At 42.5% G+C, this 20,986-nt stretch overlaps 1 protein-coding gene and 1 long non-coding RNA gene across 2 annotated transcripts; one reads left to right on the forward strand and one right to left on the reverse strand.

The window, feature by feature from the left end:
• Nucleotides 1–2,351: 2,351 nt before the first annotated feature.
• LOC126589815 (heavy metal-associated isoprenylated plant protein 3-like) lies at nt 2,352–4,364 on the reverse strand. Its single transcript, XM_050255228.1, has 5 exons — nt 4,198–4,364; nt 3,916–4,102; nt 3,354–3,565; nt 3,147–3,234; nt 2,352–3,049 (listed from the first exon to the last, which is right to left on the reverse strand). Exons 1-5 carry the CDS (start codon nt 4,204–4,206, stop codon nt 2,640–2,642), a joined length of 906 nt encoding a protein of 301 aa, XP_050111185.1. The 5' UTR covers nt 4,207–4,364; the 3' UTR covers nt 2,352–2,639.
• A 6,577-nt stretch (nt 4,365–10,941) lies between these two features.
• On the forward strand, nt 10,942–12,367 carry LOC126589816 (uncharacterized). Its single transcript, XR_007611950.1, has 3 exons — nt 10,942–11,565; nt 11,637–11,720; nt 11,862–12,367. It is a non-coding gene; the product is annotated as an uncharacterized LOC126589816 (long non-coding RNA).
• Nucleotides 12,368–20,986: the final 8,619 nt, after the last annotated feature.

Genomic DNA, 20,986 nt, shown 5'->3' on the forward strand with positions numbered 1-20,986 from the left:
TGTTTGATAAATGTTTCGTTAACGTTTGATTGATATTGCACTTGGTTTCATAGATATTTTGTTAACGTTTGATTTATATGTCACTATCAAGGTTCTAAAAGATTCTAAACGCTAGTTAGGCAGAGAGTTGGGACCTAGCAGCTAGACGGGGGCTTAGGTGAATTTAAGTAAATTTATTATATATTGTATAAATAAGTGTATATTTATACTTAAACGCACACATAATTGTATTGGAATATATAAATTGCAAAATAAAATGAAATATGGGTTATAAAGTATTAGAACATATTTAAAACATGAAAACAAGCATATAATGACCGTTCATCCAAGTATTCAACAAGTTTTTGACATTTTATTGAAAAATTAAAGTGCAAAATGAAAGTTATCAATTTTTTATCCAAGTGAGAGTCGCGACCTAGGCGGGGCCTAGGCTGACTTCTAAGCGGGTCTATGTGTACTTTCTTAATTTTCTTATTCCTAGGAACTAATCGGGGTAGTGACCAGCTGCTAAGCATCTAGGATGGGCCTAAGCGGGTATTTTTAGAACAATGGTCACTTTTTTTTTAAGTTAATCAATTCATCAATTGAAATTTATAAAATTCATCATTTGAGCCGATTTGTGTAGTAACATCAATCATTTAAATTTTATAATAAGATGAAAACTTCATTAAGGGGTTATTCTCATCTATTGAGTATGTAGTTTAAGAGAAATTTTATAAATTCTCGGAAAATTAGCTTAAGATTGACCTGCATTTGTTTAGTTTTGATTCAAAACACGTAACACATGCCGCTTAAAAATAATTAGAACGAGTGAGTTAGGTACACGTGGATATATAAACAAAAGAAAGTTGTACACTTGTACTCCTCAAGCTTTGCCCTCTCCTAAAATTGTGCTGGGGATGTCACATAGGACCAAATTGATTGTTAATTATAATCAAAAGAATCGTAACCATAGAATAACTTATTAAATTGATAAATAATGCTAAGCCAATGTGTTCCCATCTGTGACCTCCAACTATAGACTAGAATATTCAACAACCCAAAAATACTAAATATTATAATTAAGATTAAACTAATTTTATCGAACAAATAATATTATCTTTATCAAAGGGGTATATGAGTGGGTTAAACCTGATAAATGACTATTAATAATGTGGTTTAAATTCGATTTTGACGAGAATCGAACCTAAAACTAGTCACTTATAAATGAAGAGGAATACCACTAGATCGTACTAAGTGACAAGATTAAACTAATTTTATATTAAGATTTCGAAATTATGAATCCTCTTGATGATTATATTTGTTTATTTTATTTATATATTTGTAATCAAATTCAAATGTAGGGTAAGTGTTGAGAATGACATTAATGACATGTCATTGTCCAAGTGGTTGTATTTGTATACCACTAAAGCCAAACCGCACACTTAACAACAATTTTCTTCTGTTTTTAGTGCTTCCTTCGCTCTCACCAGATGCAGAGTGATTAACTGCTAATACCACCTTAATTATAACTGAACGGCACCTGATCGCATTTGCACCTAGCCAGACCTGTCATTTTGGATCTGACCCGTTAACCTGATCCGACTCGATCCGTTAATTTTAGTATTTGGATGAATGCTTAACGGGTCAGGTTCCTAACGGGTGAACCCATTAACAACCTGTTAAATAACGGGTCACTTTGAGTTAACCCGTTAGCACCCGTTAACACTCGTTAGTTGAGGATGTTTTAGTAATTTCAATAAAATCTTAACAACAAAATATAAACTTTATGCAAAAAAAAAAAAGTTAACGGGTGACCCGTTAGCTTAACGGGTCGAGTTCGGATGACCCGTTAGCTTAACAGGTTGGGTTCGGATGACCCGTTAACTTAACCAGTAGGATTCAACCCGATTGAAACCCAATAAACCTGACCTGTTTACAGGTCTAGCCACGCGCACGTTGGCAACATAAAAAAAAAGCAGCCAAAATACAGCTGTATTTATAATCTGAAAGATTGTATCCCATGTTAATATTATACAAGTTTTCGCTATCTACGATTTACTTACGATTATCTGAAAGTGTAGATAGAATAAAATTGCCCCCAAAATATGCAATTTTTTTTTAGAAGTATACAATTGGTAAGCAAGACTTTTAGTCCCGTTATGCCGTTGGCGGTACCTGAATGGCTGGATTGAGCAAGTATTTCGTAACTTCGTCAAACGTCTTTTGAAAATTCCCGTTCTTTGTGTCTTATCTTTTTTGAAAGGCGTACTGTTTTTTATGAGCAGTTTAAAGATTTTTAGAATTATATCTAAATAGTCTTCCATTTGATATTTCAAAGGAGCGAAGTAACATTTCCGAAGAGTAGAAACTTGAAATTGTAACCAACAATAGCATATCACTAAACCAGATCACAACCGTAGGATTAACAACAAAAACAAATCGTAGTGTTCCAAAACTAACATCGGAAGGGAATCCAAAAGCAGCATATTCTAATTTATACTCACCAAACCGGTCCAGAGACGAACCCGCCCCACCAAAATTTATCTCATATCTACCCCTGTCTATTCTCTTATTTACAGTTCTTGTTTTTTCTTCTCTTGGTCTTCTTCATATCAACTTCTTATTAACTCTAATCCCTTCTTAATTCAGCAATTTCTTCACATAATTGAGCAGGCATTAGGGTTCTCATCGCTGAACATCTCCGGCGGGTTGCCAATGTACATCGGTGGGGGCGGAATCGGGTATCCAGGTGCTCCGTATCCAGGCCCGTATGGCATCACGTATGGAATCTGCTGCCCGTACCCGGTCGGACCCGGAGGAAAATCCATCCTGTTCCCCTCAAGTTTCCCACCCTCCTTTCCCTCCTCCCCTTCCTTTTTCTTCTTATCCCCGCCGCCACCTCCGCCTCCGCCGTTATTTTCGCCCTTCTCCTTCTCTTTCTTCGGCGGGACAATGTCGACGGACCTCTTCAGCTTCTCCTTCAAGCTCTCGGCCAGAACCTTCATGTCCATCGAGCCCTTCACCGTCAGCAGCTCCTTCTCCTTGTCGATGCTCATCTCGGTGAACCCTGCCACGTCACCCACGTTAAAAACCAAACCAAAATCACAAAAACGGCGGCGTTTTACCGCGAAAAGTTGCCAATTAGTGGGAGATGATAAGCTCACCTTTCGTCTTGGTGACGGTCTTGTGGATCTTCTGGATGCATCCCTGGCAGTGGAGGTTCAGCTTCAGAACCGCGGTCGTCACCGGAGGCTGCACACACAAATATACAAACCCATTTAATTAAAAATTAAATAATTGAAAATATTGAGGCTGGCGCACGTTAGCGAAAGGGGGAACCAGTGCACCAGTGCGCCGTTGGAAGTACGCACCTCTTTGGTTTTTTTGTCGTCGTTGGATTTCTCCGGCGGCTTTTTCTTGGCGTCGCCGCCGTCGTCTTTGTTGTCCTTTTTGGGCTGGGGGGAGACGAGGTCGACCTTCTTATTGGTCTTGGCGGCGAGCTTGTCCCGGAGCGTGGTGGGGTCCACTTTCCCGACCACCGTCAGCTTGTTCGCCTGGCTCTCTGACTTCACTGTCTCCACCCCTGTAACCAAACGACGCCGCCGCAAAAAATCAAAAAATTGTTCGAATCTAAATTTTGGACGAACCTTAATGTAGGAAACATAGCATATTCGGAATCAAATTTCTTTGAATTTGTTTTGAAAAAAAAAAAAATCTGGGGTTTGACGAGTGAGTCTGACGTCTGTGGGAAATAAAAAGTAAAAACCCAGATGCAAAAATAAGTAAATGAATATTTTTGGGTAAAAACCCAGATGCAGAAAGCAGTAAATGAACATTGCTGTGAAAATTTTGAGGAAAATCGTGTGGAAAATGAAGGGAAATTTAGAATTCGTGAAGGAAATGTGATGAGTTTTGAAGGATTTATTATCGTACCTGCAAAACCTTTGACGCATTTGACAATCTTGGTAGCGCAGCCCTCACAGTGCATGTCAATCTTCAGGATTACAGTGATGGGGGTTTCCTCCTTCTTCTCACCTCCGTCGCCCTTCTTCTTCTCACCCCCGTCGTTGCTGGCGGTGTTGCCGGCGTTATTGTCGCCGCCGCCGCCGCCCTTCTTCTTCTGCATTAAACCAAAAACAAACACCAACCCATTAATCGAAACACAAAACCCAAAAGCATAGAGAGGGAGAGGGAGAGAGAGGAATGGAGTGTGACCTTGGCCATGGAGGGTTGGTTTTTCACTGAGAAATTAGTCGGGTTTCTCTTCCCTCTGGTTTTTCAGAAATTGGAGAGTGGGAGAGACGTTGTAGTGTGAGAAGGTGGGAGGGTAGTGGGCATTTAAAGGCCGAGAGAGTTGCGGGTCAGTTACTGTTGTAGTGTAACGCTGGATGTAGAATTTTGTGATGGAGACGATGGCGGTTGCCTATGATATGATTGTGTATGTATGTATGTATGTATGTATGTATGGGTCAATGTCATTGAGGCATTTTCACATACATGTCTTGAAGTCTTGTGCGTCGGACGTGTGTGGGCGTGTGAAATGGGGCTTCGTATTTACGCGTGGCGAACAAGGAGCGAAACTTCCTTGTATTTTTGGAGGAAGGTGAGGTGCGGTTTGGTGGTCGTCCGCGAAGGATTGTGTGGAAAAAGCCCATAGGCCCATACATTTTGGTCTTGGTCTTTATGTGGGGTTTTAAAATTTGGCTGCTTTTTCTCTCTGGGTCTATAAAGTGGACCCTGATGACTTCTCAAAGGATACCACGTCGATTAGTAATCCGGAAATCGTGTGATGCGATGTGACCGTCACACTCAATTTTTTTTGCAATTTAACAATTCTCCTTTACTAGTGTGACATCATAAAGTATGCATCTGTTCCGCGCCATATACCGTAACTTGGCCGAATTAGAAATATTCGACGTATCACAAGGTTCGAGTAAATTCGATAAAACACTCCAACAACTATCAATTATTTTATAAAATCACCTTAAGAGGCTAATTGAAAAATAAAAATCTTCATGCATCCAGTCAAAAGATCAATTGGTGCTCTTCTTCCGTTATAAAGTAAGAAATTATCGTTTTTTTCCTTGGAGTTTGAGTAAAGTGAATGTTAGCAAAAATTTCTCTGTGAAAAAGACCGTATAAATATGTAAAGAAAACTCTCCATAGGAATGTCTTTGCATGTAGTGAAATGCAAACATTTTTCTTATGAAGGACGTGAAATGTACAACACTACCCTTGACCCAATTATGTTAGACTTATGTATATCAGCCCAATAGGTATGGTTTCAAGGGACATAGGAAAAGGCCCATTCCATTTCATGATACTAGTACACTACAAATTTTCTAGGGGCATTTTAACCCTAAAATTTTAAAATTTTGTTTTTTTTACCAAACATCTTTTTTTGGTCAATCAAAGTAAATTTCATTAAAAGAGAAAGCTAGTACAAAGTAAATACAACTCAAAACGAGAGTCCATAATAGCCAAGCAAAAGTCCAACTCTATAAAAGAAAATTACAATGAAATGGGCCCAAAGTGAGAAGCCCAACGCAACTAACAACCAGAAAAGCCTAGACCTTAAACTGTAAAGCAACCACATTCACCAAACAACACTACCGCCACCGCAGATTCGTTGCCATCACCCGAAAGAAGGGTCGAAGAACCAAATAGATGCACGAAAAATGAGGGTAGGCAAGCTACCTACACTGAGAGCACTCCTATAATCCTACCAATTAGGGCAAAATGCACTTTAAATGCTACAAGCCACCAAAGTGCACCTCTGGAGGAGATCTTAGGAAGAGACACCCAATGAAACGAGCAACAAGGGTAGATGGTTGTAAATTCACAGTGAGGAGTGATATTTGGAGAGGAACAAGACATAAAAGCCAGATCTGAGATAAAATCATGGACATCTAAGGCCAAGCTCAGAGCAACCTGAGACATAAAATGCTCAAAAAAGGAAAAAGTTGAAAATTAAATGCATAAAAAGAAAATCCAAATAACCAACTATGGTGGTTTGGAGAAGTGAAAACCGGGGTGGAGTTGGGGGAAAAGGGGGAGCTGGGAAGGTAGGGGAAAACGGAGGGAGAGAAGGGGAGATATAGAGGTAATAAAGGGTGGAAGAAAGGGGGAGATAAAGTGTAACACCCTGCCCCCGAAATATATGTTTTCAGGAGTTAATTATAGTAGGCCCAACTTACCAACATAGTTAATTTATTTCTGTTGATGCACAAAATCAGCGAAGACTTTGGTACAACAGAAAGTGTCAGGTTTTGTGACCTTCGCTTGGTTGCTTCGGTCACTAGTGAGGATAAGTACGTAAATGAATAGAGACAGAGAAGCAAACACAGGATGTACGTGGTTCACCCAGATTGGCTACGTCCACGGAGTAGAGGAGTTCTTATTAGTAGTGAAGGGCTTACACAAGTACAAAGGATCAAGCTCTCAATTTAGTGAGTTCTTGTGAATGATTTAACACAAAATGACATTAGGCAATATTGTGGGGGAATGACCCATATTTATAGAAAAACTTGTAGCTTTGTCACATTGACATGTGTCATGTTATGATTGGTTCTTGATGTTGACACGTGCTGCGCTCTGATTGGCTTCTAATCTTGACACGTGTCGAGTAGTGATTGGCCTCCTGGTCGGAGGGGAACTCTTCTGGGTCCTTGACAGTATAGCGTTGGCCGGTGCTCGGTAGTTTCGGGATTGGTCAAGTATGGTACAAACAGTGCTCCCCTAAGTTCCCGAGTGAGGGAAACTCCTCGGTTGGGGACTTGCAAGATCCAATCCCTTGAGTAATCACGAAACTTCTAAGTACCGAAGTGTGGTCTGATCTTCATCTGCCCTTCTCTGGAAGTACCTTTCCTCCATCCGGGAATGGTGTACTTAGCTGATGTTGACGCACAAGGTAATGTATCAATTTCACTTGAAGCTTAGTTGTAGTTTCGGGCTTAGTCAAGTGTGATACAAACCCTATAGTAGGAGTCCCCCAAGTCGCCGAGCTAGGAGATCTGCCGAAAGAGGTGACAGACAAGGTAAGCAGTCAAACTTCCAAGTAAGCAACCCAGGATCAGAGGTTTGACGTCGGCTTCCGGTTGATTGTTCTCATTCTCCTTGTCTCTCATTCAACTGCCAGGATAAGGAGAAGCAAATGGATAAGAGATGATATGAGATACTTTTGCTTTTGAAGAAGTAACTTTCCACAGGCTTATTCTTGAACTGTGCTGGAGGGTTTTCTGGTGCCCTTCAGAGTATAAGGCCGACTCAAAAATTTGAGGGTCAAAACAAGTCCATCAAATCTAGAGTACGTTCGACCTTGATGATATGGGATACTTTTGCTGTTGACGGAATAATGAATGTGGTATGGAAAGGTGTCGTGCTGTAGTGATCTGTTTCAGCTCACCGTTGAACCTTCTGCTTCAATCTTTTGCATGGCAGAAGTGGTGTGCAACCTTTGCATTTAAATGGTCCTTCAGAACATTCCTTCATAGTGACTCATCCACGCTTGGCAGCTTCAGTGTAAAGAGCCAAAATCTGATCAACTGTCATGAGGTATTTGCCGGTGGAATTCGTGACCTTGACAGCAGTTGAGGATGAGTACTCGAGAGCAATGCTAAGTAAGCAACCAGGCAAAGGCTCCAGGCAGTCAGTTCCAAATTGGAGGTTTGATTTCAGGTTCCGACTGACTGCTCTCTTTCTCCTTGTCCTGCAGGTGTGGACAAGGACAAAGACAAAGACAGGGAGAAAGCATGATATGGGATACTCTTGCTTTCGACCCTGATGATATGAGATACTCTTGTTCTTGGTGTGGCTTATTTGCTGAGGTATTATCGGGGGGAAATAAAGCTGAGTATTTCGAGAGGTTATGTTGAGGGTGCCTTTTCGAATGTGAGAAAGGGTTGAGCATTTTTGCAGGTTTGCCTGTCCGTTGAGGAGGGAGGTCAATGTATATAGGGATTTCCCAATAACAAGTAGTAATGCTATTCCTTTACCCTTCTTGGTCACAGCAATGTAGTGGGAGCTGCCAGCTTCACGTGTTTTAATTTTGTCAGAGCACTTTGAAAAAGTGGTATGTGGTATCTGGAAAGCTGATATTACGTGTGGAGATTACAGACAAGCTTTATCTAAGGAAATCTGGCTCTCGAAGTTCTGAGAGTTGTGCCTCTTCGGTTTTCGAACAAGCAATCCCGTCGAGGATCTGACTCTCGAGATTCGGAAAGCGGTGCTACTCCGGTTTTTGAGAAAGTAATTATGTTGGGAGTCTTTTCTCGAATGTGAGTAAAGGTTGGTCGTTCTTGCCAACCTGTCTTGCCACAAAACACGGAGGTCGACACACATAGGGACTTTCCAGTTGTCAAGCAGTGGTGCTGTTCCTTTACCCTTATGGGTAATAGTAGGGTAGCTGGCACTTCGAAATTCTCGTGCCTAAACTTTGTCAGAGATCTTTGACAAAGTTATATGTGGTACCCGAAGAGTTGATGGTGCATATGGAGAGCGGTGATTGATCAGTAAGATTCACGTGCTTTCTACTTCACCAGAAATCTTCGACAGATTGCCCGTAATTTCCGCAAAGCTGATTGTGCATGTGACAGGTGCTGACGAGGCTGCAAAAGCAGGTGCTTCTTCGATTTCTGAGATCGGCCCTCGTGGTCTCTGAGCAGCCCAGCTTTTGAGAAAGCATTCGCCTCTTCGATTTCTGAGATCGGCCCTCGTGGTCTCTGAGCAGCCCAGCTTTTGAGAAAGCAAACGCCTCTTCGATTTCTGAAGCTTCGTTGAGTGCAGATTTTTATAGAGGCTGGCATTAAGTTCCACAGCACACTTGAATCTCTACCAGTAGAAGCTCATTTCTTGCACTTCTAAGATCTTGATTTGTCTGACCTCTTCCTTCTTCAACACATTTGAAAATGTCTGGACCCTCCGACCGTCGTTTTGACTTGAACCTTGGAGAAGAGACAGCCACGCCTTCTCCAGACAACATATGGCGCCCATCCTTCATATCCCCTACTGGTCCTCTTACCGTTGGGGATTCTGTGATGAAGAATGATATGACCGCTGCAGTGGTGGCCAAGAACCTTCTCACTCCCAAAGATAACAGACTACTTTCCAAACGGTCTGATGAGTTGGCTGTTAAGGACTCTCTGGCTCTTAGTGTTCAGTGTGCAGGTTCTGTGTCTAATATGGCCCAACGCCTATTTGCTAGAACCCGCCAAGTTGAATCATTGGCTGCTGAAGTGATGAGTCTCAAACAGGAGATTAGAGGGCTCAAGCATGAGAATAAGCAGTTGCACCGGCTCGCCCATGACTATGCTACAAACATGAAGAGGAAGCTTGACCAGATGAAGGAATCTGATGGTAAGGTTTTACTTGATCATCAGCGGTTTGTGGGTTTGTTCCAAAGGCATTTATTGCCTTCGTCCTCTGGGGCTGTACCTGGTAATGAAGCTTCAAATGATGAACCTCCAATGCCTCCTCCTTCTGGGGTTTTGTCAAGTACTGAGGCTCCGGATAACCACCCTCCGGTGCTTTCTCTTTCTGGGGCTCTACCGACTGCTGAGACTTCCCCTAAGCAACCTTTGTGAAGGCTCCCTTTTGTTTGTTTATTTTGACTCATGTATATGTACATATTTGTGGCTTATCGAAAATATTAATAAATAAGCTTTGCTTCATTTCAACATATTGTGTTAAATACACCAAAGCCTTCTTCATAAAGTTCTTTGAATTTTTGCTTTTGTTGAAACCTGTATTGTTGAAGCTTTGTGAGTGAAGCATGTAGTTTGAGGTAGTGTTCCCTTAATTTCCCGAGTGAGGAAAACTTCTCGGTTGGAGACTTGAAAAATCCAAGTCACTGAGTAGTCACGAACTTTTGAGTACCAAGGCGTAGTAGCATATGGTGGGAGTCCCCCAAGTCTCTAGTCGAGGGAGTTGACAAATGAGGTGTCTTGCTAATAGTCCATGTCGTAAGTACCAAAACTTCATTCTTTTGTTTTCTAAGTGGTAGCCCCGGACTTTTTCTTCATAGATTTTGTTGATGAAGGTTGCTAGGCCCGAATAAGTGGAATTGCAGAAGGTGTAACCGTTGGTGCATTAACATCATAATGGAAGCATCACAATGATGGAAGCATCACAATGATGAAAGCATCATAATGATGAAAACACCATAATGATGAAACATCATAATGATGTTTCTTTGGTGGAATTGTTTTTCATTTCCCCTAACAACCGGAATTGTTTTTCAACATAACACCATCATCTGTAGGTCGAATCACAAAGTTGTCTTCATGAAAGTTGTTCGTTAATTCCTTAACTACAACATATCCAAATTGGAGAGCCATCGGAGCAGTACAACTCCAGAAATCCAGGTATGATGAGTGACTGTTTATCATTTGTCTGTCAACCCGTCAGATTTGTTGTGAGCTTTGAAACTCTATTTTCTCTTGCTCAGATCAGCATGCTTTCTTCATTGAAGTTGTTCCTCAGCTTGTGAACTACAACATATCCAAATTTGAGATCCCTCGGAGCTGTATAACTCAAGAAACTCAGGTATGATGAATGACTGGTTATTATTTTTCTGTCAACCCGTCAGATTTGTTGTGAGCTTCGAAACTCCATTTTCTCTTGTTCAGATCGGTATGCTTTCTTCATTGAAGTTGTTCCTCAGCTTGTGAACTACAACATATCCAAATTTGAGATCCCTCGGAGCTGTATAAATCAAGAAATTCAGGTATGATGAATGACTGGTTATTATTTGTCTGTCAACCCGTCAGATTTGTTGTGAGCTTCGAAACTCCATTTTCTCTTGTTCAGATCGGTATGCTTTCTTCATTGAAGTTGTTCCTCATCGACTCTTTCATAACATATCAAAAATTCAGGATGAACTAACGGTTAAATATTTCCAGATCTTCGAAACATCACAACAGCTTCGAAATCTGCAAGAAGCCGACTATCATGTTTGGAGCTTCAACACTTTAATTTCCGTCGCTCAAACAGAAATGGTTCCTTCTTGAAAGTTGTTCATATGCTCAAGAACTATAGGGTGTCCAAAATTCAGCTCCATTGGAGAAGAGCAGAGGTTGCAGAAATTTGATAGATGAAAGGAGGCGGAAGAGGGAGAGAGAGAAAAAGTCTCTTGGGTTGGATTTCTATTTTGGGGCAGATTCCAATTTTTGTAGCACCTTCATTATTGATGAATTGCTTGTACTTTTGTCCATTATGAAATTTGGGACTTTGGCTTGTTGTTGGATCTATTATAATATGTTTGGGAACATATATAAGTGAATAAATAAGAAGGAAAATTTTGGGCCCTTGTGGGTGTAAAACAAAAAATGTTTATGTTTACCCAAGTGTTTTTGTACAAGTTCAAGGGCATCTTGGGTTTTGTGAACAAAATTTGTTTATTTGGAGCAAGGTTTTGTGTTGAAGCTTTGTAGGTGAAGCTTTGGTGTTGAAGCTTTGTGGGTGAAGCTTTGGAGGTGAAGCTTTTCGGGTGAAGCTTGTTGGGTGAAGCTTTTTAGGTGAAGCTTTGTGGGTGAAGCTTTTTAGGTGAAGCTTTTCGGGTGAAGCTTTTTGGGTGAAGCTTTTTAGGTGAAGCTTTTCGGGTGAAGCTTTTTGGGTGAAGTTTTTTTAGGTGAAGCTTTGATGGTGAAGCTTTTTAGGTGAAGCTTTTTAGGTGAAGCTTTTTGGGTGAAGCTTTTTAGGTGAAGCTTTGATGGTGAAGCTTTTTGGGTGAAGCTTTTTAGGTGAAGCTTTTTGGGTGAAGCTTTTTTAGGTGAAGCTTTGATGGTGAAGCTTTTTGGGTGAAGCTTTTTAGGTGAAGCTTTTTGGGTGAAGCTTTTTAGGTGAAGCTTTGATGGTGAAACTTTTTGGGTGAAGCTTTTTAGGTGAAGCTTTGTGGGTGAAGCTTTGGAGGTGAAGCTTTTCGGGTGAAGCTTTTTGGATGAAGTTGTTTTTTTTTTTTTTTTTTTTTTTTTTTTTTTTTTTTTTTTTTTGGCGCTTGACACGGTCTTCATTTGCTTGTTTTGTAGTGACTGTGGAAGACAGATTGCTTTCTGATTGAGAAGGGTTCCGGCATCGCTTGCTATGAATGTAAAAGAGTGAGGGCTGAGTTGGCTAAATTACCTCTTTATTGAATTCATTGCCAAATGGCCTTCATTACATAGGATGCCGAACGGCTATAGCTCAACACTTGTACATCGTGAGTCTATTTGTAGTAGTACTTCAAGTGATCAGCGTTCCATGGATGGCCAAGGGTCTTGCCATCGGAGCTTCTAAGTGTGTAAGAGCCAGGGCGACTGATGCCAATGACTTCATACGGTCCATCCCAGTTTGGACTAAGTGTGCCTTCACTCGGGACTCTGTCGCAGAGTAATCTTTTCTTTAAGACCCAGTCTCCTATTTTGAAAGAACGAGGCTTGACCCTAGAGTCATAATAGTTGGAGATGCGCTGCTTGTAGGCGACATTCCTCAAGTGAGCTTGGTTTCTGTGTTCCTCGACTAAATCCAAGTTGAGGGTGAGTTGTTTGTCATTTTCACTTTGAATGTAGTTCTGGACTCGGAATGTTGCTTGCTCGAGCTCAACAGGGACAACCGCCTCTGTGCCAAAGGCAAGTGAGAATGGAGTTTCTCCTGTTGAAGTCCGATATGAAGTGCGATATGACCAAAGAACTTGGGGTACAAATTCTGGCCAACAGCCTTTAGCTTTGTCCAAGCTGGTTTTCAAAGTGCGCTTGATTATTTTGTTGATGGCCTCAACTTGTCCATTAGACTGGGGATGAGCTGGAGAGGCAAAGCATAAGTTGATGTTGAACTTAGAGCAGAACAACCTGAACTTCTTGTTGTCAAACTGTCGCCCATTGTCAGTGACTATCGCATTGGGAATGCCGAATCTACAAAGGATGTTCTTCCACACGAAGTCTTCTATCTTTGCCTCAGTAATGGTTGCCAAGGGTTCTACTTCGGCCCACTTTGTGAAGTAGTCCACTGCAACGACTGCGTAACAGACTTTGCCCTTCCCTGCCGGCATTGGGCCGATCAAATCAAGTCCCCACTGGGCGAAGGGCCAAGGGCTGATCATAGGAGTAAGAGGCTCTGGAGGGGAATGAGGAATAGCCGCATATCGTTGACATTTGTCACATGAGCGGGATACTTTGATGGCATCCTGGTGGAGTGTTGGCCAGTAATATCCTTGGCGAAAAGTCTTGTGTGCTAGGGACCGAGATCCAGCATGATCTCCACAGACTCCCTCATGTATTTCCCGAAGGACGATTTCCGCCTCGGCAGGCGTAAGACACCTTAAGTATGGCAGGCTAAAACCTCGCTTATAGAGTTGATCATTGATGATCAGATAGCGGGTAGACTTGTATCGAATTTGCTTAGCCTGGACTTTATCATTTGGGAGGGTGCCATGAGCAAGGAAATTATAGATCGGGGTGATCCAACTATCCCCCCGTTGTAAGTTGCATACTTCTGCGGCCATGGTGCTTGGTGTTGCCAACAGTTCGACATGAATTTTTCTTCCAATCTTGTCTTCCACAGCTGAGGCGAGGCGAGCCAGGGCGTCTGCATGACTGTTTGCCGCTCGAGGAACTTGGGTGATCTGGTAGTGGAAGTGCTTGAGCAAAAGTTGTGTTTGCGCAAGATATGCTGCCATGGAGCTGTCCTTAGCATCAAAGTTGTTGGTAACCTGGTTGACCACTAATTGGGAGTCACTGAAAATATCAATTTGTTTAACCCCGAGGTGTTTGGCCAAACGTAATCCTGCTAGAAGGGCTTCATACTCGGCCTCATTGTTTGATGCCTTGAATTTGAAACGAAGAGCATACTCCATTGCTACTTTGTCGGGCGTAGTCAAGACTAGTCCCGCTCCACAGCCCTGTTGGTTGGATGAGCCATCAACATACAGACTCCATGCTGAGGTCGTTGATTCTACTTTCTGAGCTTCCGATGGTAATGAAGCTACTGCTTCAGGTGTAAAAGCAATGTCAACAGGATATGTGAAGTCGGCGATGAAATCTGCTACTGCTTGGCCCTTCTCAGCTGGCTTTGGTTGGTAGGAGATGTCAAACTCACCCAACGCTATTGCCCATTTGATCATTCGCCCTGAAGTGTCAGGACTTTGGAGTATCTGTCGAAGAGGATAATTGGTAAGCACGATGATGGAGTGCGCTTGGAAGTAAGGGCGGAGTTTTCGAGCAGACATGACCAATGCCAGAGCCAATTTCTCAATGTTAGAGTACCGTGTCTCCGCATCTTGTAAGGCTTTGCTAGCGTAGTAGACAGGTCGCTCAATATTCCCATCCTTTCGAATGAGAACGGAACTTACGGCTGAAGCTGATACCGATAGGTAGATAATGAGAATGTCTCCTACCTCGGGCTTGGAGAGTAGAGGGGCTTTACTCATGTACTCCTTGAGGTTTTTGAATGCCTCGGCACATTCATCAGTCCATGTAATGTACTTCCTACTTCCTTTAAGTGCTTTAAAAAAGGGAGCACATTTGTCTGTGGCCTTAGAAATGAACCTGGTTAAGGCTGCCACCTTGCCAGTAAGGCTCTGGATGTCCTTTGAAGTTACCGGTTCCTTCATGTCGAGGATTGCTTTGATCTTCTCGGGATTAGCTTCAATGCCTCGTTGGCTAATCATGAAACCTAAGAATTTGCCAGAGCCTACGCCGAAGGCACATTTGTTGGGGTTTAACCTCATTCGATACCTCTTCAAAATAGTGAAAGTTTCATATAGGTTGGTGATGTGTTGGTCAGCATGTTTGCTCTTGACTAACATATCATCAACGTAAACTTCCATGCTCTTCCCAATCTGCTCGGCGAACATTGAGTTGACTAGTCTCTGATAAGTCGCTCCTGCATTCTTTAGGCCGAAAGGCATGACTTTGTAGCAGTATAGTCATCTGTCGGTAGTGAAGGCTGTGTGTTCTTGATCCGAAGGGTTCATGAGGATTTGGTTGTATCCTGAGTAAGCATCCATGAAGCTCAGGAGTTCACACCCGGCCGTAGAGTCTATAAGTCTGTCAATAAGAGGAAGAGGGAAGCTATCTTTCGGACACCCTTTGTTTAGGTCGGTGTAGTCAACACACATTCTCCACAAGACCTTTTGAAGCAAAAGACTTTCTTTGGTCGGATTTTTCTTAACAAGGACCACATTTTCTACCCATGTCGGGTAATTGACTTCGCGGACAAAGCCTATGCCTTTGAGTTTTTCAACTTCTGCTTTCATTGCCTCGTATCGTTCAGCGTCATAAGATCTTCGCTTCTGTCTCACCGGCTTGATCTTGGGGTCAATACTCAAACGATGACAGATGACATCGGGAGAGATGCCTGGCATGTCCTCGTATGACCAGGCGAAGACTTCAGTGTTCTCTTTCAAAAAAGATATCAATGCTAACCGAAGGGGTGGTGACAATGTGGTGCCAATCTTCACCATGCGATCTGGATAATCTCTTGAGATAGGTACCTTCTCCAACTCTTCAGCAGGTTGGGCTTGCTGGGTGAAAGAGTCATCTCGAGGATCATCGGGTTGATTGTTGCTATCAGGAATATCCAAGTTCGCTTCATCTAGGCTGGTCTTTGTGACTTGGTCATGTACAGACAGGGTTTCCTTGGGTCCGGGCAAGTGTTGTTGCTTAACTGAAGTGTTGTAACATGATCGTGCACTAAGCTGATCTCCTCTGATGTAGCCGTTGCCATGGGGGGTTGGAAATTTCATCAACAACATATGCGTGGATACCATAGCCTTGAGATCATTGATGCCTGTGCGCCCAAAGATGACATTGTATGCCGTTGGGCAGTCAACCACTAGGAAGTTAGTGGTAATGGTAGCCGTGTAAGGGCCTGTACCAATAGTAAAGGGTAAATGTATGCTCCCTAAGGGTTGCACGATATCACCGGAGAAGCTTATCAGAGGAGAAATCGAGCGATCGAGCAAGTGTTCAGCTACACTGAGTGCCCTGAAAGCTTCGGCAAACATGATATTGACCGAAGCCCCTGTGTCTACGAGGATTCGTCGAACATCAAAGTTGGCTATGTGAGCCTCCACGATCAATGGGTCGTTATGAGGGTAGATGATGCCTCTTTCTTCCTCAGGGTAGAAACATATCGGATCCCAGTTAGGCTTTTGATACTTCCCTCCCCTGATGTCTTCCACGTGAAACACTTGGTGACCAGGCCTCAGAATTCGTTCACTGTTTTTCATGGCCCTATTGGAAGATTCAGATATGGGTGTGCCGCCGCTTATGGAATATATGACATTCACCTGGCGTTGGTTACGGTTATCCCTTTGAGGGTGAAGGAGGAATTGATCAATTTTTCCTTCTCGTGCCAAAGCTTCAATACGATCACGGAGGATGATACATTTCTCGCTATCATGGCCGTTATGCTCATGGTAGCAACAAAACATGCCCGCGTTATTCGGGGGCGTGTAATCTGGGTGCCTCGGCTTTGGCTTTGGTATCAGGTGAGCTATGCTGGGGTAAATGGCCGCGCATGTGGCATTCAAGGGCGTGTATGTCTCATACTTTGGGGTAGGGGGTATCTTGACGCGGGTTTGACCCACTGCATTGACTGCCTGGGGGCGAGCGTTATTGTGGCGATACCCTTGGTTATCGGGATAGTGTCCCTTACTCTTTTTACTGAAATGAGAGTGGTGAGGATGGAAATCCTTCCTCTTGCCTTGAAATTGATATGTCTGTTGATTCGGCGAAGCATTATGCAAGGCATGGGGAGGTGCCACTGCTGTTTGGAAAGTCGAGGTCTTCTCATTTAGGTGAGTCTGGCTTCCACCTCCCACTTGTTGATAAAGGATGGTTGTAGGGGGTTTCTCCTGATATGTCTTTGCCTCGGCGGAGGCATGGTTATAAGCCTGCGCCATCACCTCAGAGTAAGTCTTCCAAGTATTGGCATTGATCATGTATTTAAAGAAACAATCACGTAGGCCTGCCGTGAAGGCTTTGAGGGCAGTCTTGTCGTCTGCCTCGGCACACCGGGAGTATTCATGGCTGAAGCGGCCAGCATACATACGTAATGACTCGTCTGGCTTCTGGCGGATAGTGTATAAGTCATCTGCAGAGTGCAAGCGATCGGTTTGGAAAATGTGTTGGGAAACAAATAGTTTCCTCAATTCCTCAAATGAGTCTACCGTCTCAGGTGTAAGACGACAATACCAATTTAGAGCTCCACTAGAGAGGGTGGAGGGGAAGAGAAGACATCGCTCTTCGTCGGTGTGCATCCGGTATGCCATGGTGGACTCAAAGAGGTTAAGGTGCTCAATCGGGTCCTCTTTTCCAGTATAAAGTTGCAAGCCAAGCTTTTGCTTTGTCTTTGCTTGAAGGGGGGTGTTGAGGATCCTCCTTGTAAGAGGGCCAGGCCTGGGTTGGTTCCAGTCAGGTATTTCAGCCTGACGTTCAGCCTTCAACTTGTTTACTTCCTCAAGAAGTTGTAGGACAAGGGGGTCCTGAGCGGAGTTATGTGTCACTGGAGCTTTCTTTCGTAAATCTCCATCTCCTCTTGGAATTAGGAAGGTTTGATCAAGGGCATGTGATTTTTCCCTGGACTCGCTGTACTGGCTTCCAGGGTATGTCTGTCGGAACACCTCTGAGTCCCCTGTACCCTCATGTCTCTCTGGGACTTGTTGCCCCTTCCCCAAATTGGTGGCCGGCTTGGGCCGTGGCAGGGGACCGAGTCTCTCAGAAATCCTTGGGTCATTAATCTTTGAGCTTATATGGATGGAATTCTCTCGACGTTGCTTCAGGAAATCCCGACAATCGCGAAAGACGGCTTTCGATCCTTCTGCCCCTTCAGTAAAGAGGTGTCTCCCTCCACTTCTCATGGTTCGGGTCGAAGCAACTGGGTTAAGAGAAGCCTCATGTTGATTATCAAGTCGAGGGGTAATCTGTTCCCTATCAGGGATATCTATGTCGAATGCATGTGACCCTCCATGTTGGAGGGCACCCAGTTGATGGTTGACTTCCACGGGGGCAACAAGCTCGCGTGTCTGAGCTTGCTTAGCTTCGTGGAGTGTCTCGAAGAGCTTCTCATATTGCTCCTGGAGGACCTCATTCCTTATTGCTATCTTGTTGTTCTGAGCTTCCAACTCATCGACTTTAGCTTGAAGAAGAACTCGTTTTCCTTCCTTCTTTCGTTGTTTCGCACTATGTGCAAGGGGGGTGTCATTCTGTGTGCTGTGGCTTCCTTCGCTTCCCATGTTGGAGAGGGATGCCTGGTCAAAAGAAAGTGTACGAATGATAGAAACCAGCTTGACACAGCTGAAGAGAGTAGGAATAAGTGTCGCTTCCCACAGACGGCGCCAAATGTTGATGCACAAAATCAGCGAAGACTTTGGTACAACAGAAAGTGTCAGGTTTTGTGACCTTCGCTTGGTTGCTTCGGTCACTAGTGAGGATAAGTACGTAAATGAATAGAGACAGAGAAGCAAACACAGGATGTACGTGGTTCACCCAGATTGGCTACGTCCACGGAGTAGAGGAGTTCTTATTAGTAGTGAAGGGCTTACACAAGTACAAAGGATCAAGCTCTCAATTTAGTGAGTTCTTGTGAATGATTTAACACAAAATGACATTAGGCAATATTGTGGGGGAATGACCCATATTTATAGAAAAACTTGTAGCTTTGTCACATTGACATGTGTCATGTTATGATTGGTTCTTGATGTTGACACGTGCTGCGCTCTGATTGGCTTCTAATCTTGACACGTGTCGAGTAGTGATTGGCCTCCTGGTCGGAGGGGAACTCTTCTGGGTCCTTGACAGTATAGCGTTGGCCGGTGCTCGGTAGTTTCGGGATTGGTCAAGTATGGTACAAACAATTTCCATTAATCACATTCCTCTAAGTCGATAATTAGAATTCTTACAATCTATCCATATTTTCTTAAATGTCAAAACATATCTTTAAATTAACATTTGAATTCACTATCATTAGTCATCATTCTCCAAATAATTTCCTTCATCCCACGTAATCCATAACCATTAATCATTTACCAAAACATAAAATTTCACTTCCAATTTAGAACCATTTCCTTCTCTTAGATCAAAATTCCATCAAAATATTAATTCTCGATTATTTAATCTCACTTGTTGTATGGTTGCATCTAACGTCTCGTTAGACTGCCTATGTACCCTAAACAGGGATCAAGCCATTCCTAGTTCACATTTCCAAACCACAATCGTATTAATATTCAAACCACAACAGTTAGGTCTCAAAAGCATAATTAGAATAACGAAATTTGCATAAAAACACAATGTCGGCTCCCTGGTCGTGCGTCGTCGCACCTGCCGCCGCGAGTGGCAGTCGGCCGCCCCAGCTCGCCGGAAATTCAACTATTCCTAAAAATTTCCAAAAATTATAGAAATGAAGTTCTCAAATAGTAGAGCAAACTTTATACCTGCGGCCAAATCCAATTTGGTCTGGAAAGACTCCAATTTGCCTCGAACCCACTGGAAACCCTATAAATGGGTGGCCTCAAACGTCACCTCCGGTGCTCCGCCGCCCTTGCCATTGTTTGGGCTTTGTTCTAGACCTCAAGGGGAGTCTAATGGTGGTGGAGATGAATGTAGTTTGCTTTAGATTTAGTTGATTCAAACACACACCCGCTTGTACCCCACCGTGTGGTTTCTCCCGATTTAAAGTCCAAATCCCTATATTTTTGGGATGTGATAGGAAGAGGGAAGGTCATGGAGGGGTTTCCATGTGGTTGTTTGATGTAATTCACTGGAAAAAAGGGGTGAAAACCCGTCAGAAATTATGTATGGGTGCCGATCGGGTAGGGTCACCAAGACCCAGGTCCCGATCCTCCGTTTCTCTTTTCTCTTATTTCTCCTCCCTGTTCTCTCTCCCCATTGGTCACCCTCCTCCAATTCCTTCCTCCTTTTCCTCATTTCTATTCTTTTCTTTTAATCACAACCATCCATCATTTATTTTTCTCTTCAATCACAGCCATACACATGGCACAACTTATGGCTCTAGATTTCTGGAGCCTTCTAAATAGAAATAAAATTACCAAAATAGCCTTGATTGTAAACGTTAATAACTCTTTCATTATAACTCCGTTTCATGAACGGTTTTCGCCTACGCGTTCGTAAGATCGGGCTCTATTCAAAGATATAAATTGTGACCTCAAAAGGTCTACGGATTTTAAATAATTAATTCCCAAATTCCAAACTTCATAACTAGTTTAATTTAAGACTAAACTCAATAAATTAATATAAATTCTCGATTCTTTCCACATATTCCTGATGATGAATATGTAATTCATGTATTTAAAAATTTTAGGGTGTTACATTCACCCCCCGTTAAAATAAATCTTGTCCCCGAGATTTTAACCATCGAATAATGAAAAGGAATTAGAATTATTTCCACCATTCCTTTAATGGTGAATGATATCATAATCTCAGTCTACGATTTTATTTAGGCTCCAAAATAAGCATCCAACGAATAATAATTGAGATTCTCACCCATAGATTCCCAGCCACATTCATTGGCAAAATAAATATCAACCTTAAACCATAATTCTCGTTGGCTAAATATACCAAAACATCAAACCACATCAACCATTGGCTAGATATATAATAGCATAATAACCATGATTATTATAAATTCCAGCCATAACCATCTTCGGTCAATTAAATATCAAAATTTTAAGTCATCCATTAGTACCTAGTAGAATCTCAAAATTTCAAGCCAAAACTTTATAATTGACAAACCGAATATCAAAAATTTCAACCAAATTCATTGGAAATTTTCAATCACACTCACTGGTTAATGGAAGGAAGATTAAAACCAAATTCGCAACACCACTCACATAAATTCTCCTTCTATGGTTCCTTTCATTTCCGCAATTAACTAAATTGGCCATAGTAAAAATTTGAACCCTTTTAAATCTTTCTTTCAATTGTTTTTCTTCTTAATTTTACTTCAAAGTGCAGCCACAAATATAATAAATGTGTGACTTGCACTTTTAGAATACCTTTCATATTTCATCAAT

This window comes from Malus sylvestris, chromosome 11 (genome assembly GCF_916048215.2).
Source record: "Malus sylvestris chromosome 11, drMalSylv7.2, whole genome shotgun sequence".
Taxonomy (NCBI): Eukaryota; Viridiplantae; Streptophyta; class Magnoliopsida; order Rosales; family Rosaceae; genus Malus; species Malus sylvestris.

Coding starts and splice junctions, on each gene's coding strand:
- LOC126589815 (XM_050255228.1), bottom strand. Junction 3,566..3,915: donor ATGCGTCAAAGGTTTTGCAG/GTACGATAATAA, acceptor GTTTGGTTACAG/GGGTGGAGACAGTGAAGTCA. Junction 3,235..3,353: donor ACGACAAAAAAACCAAAGAG/GTGCGTACTTCC, acceptor TTGTGTGTGCAG/CCTCCGGTGACGACCGCGGT.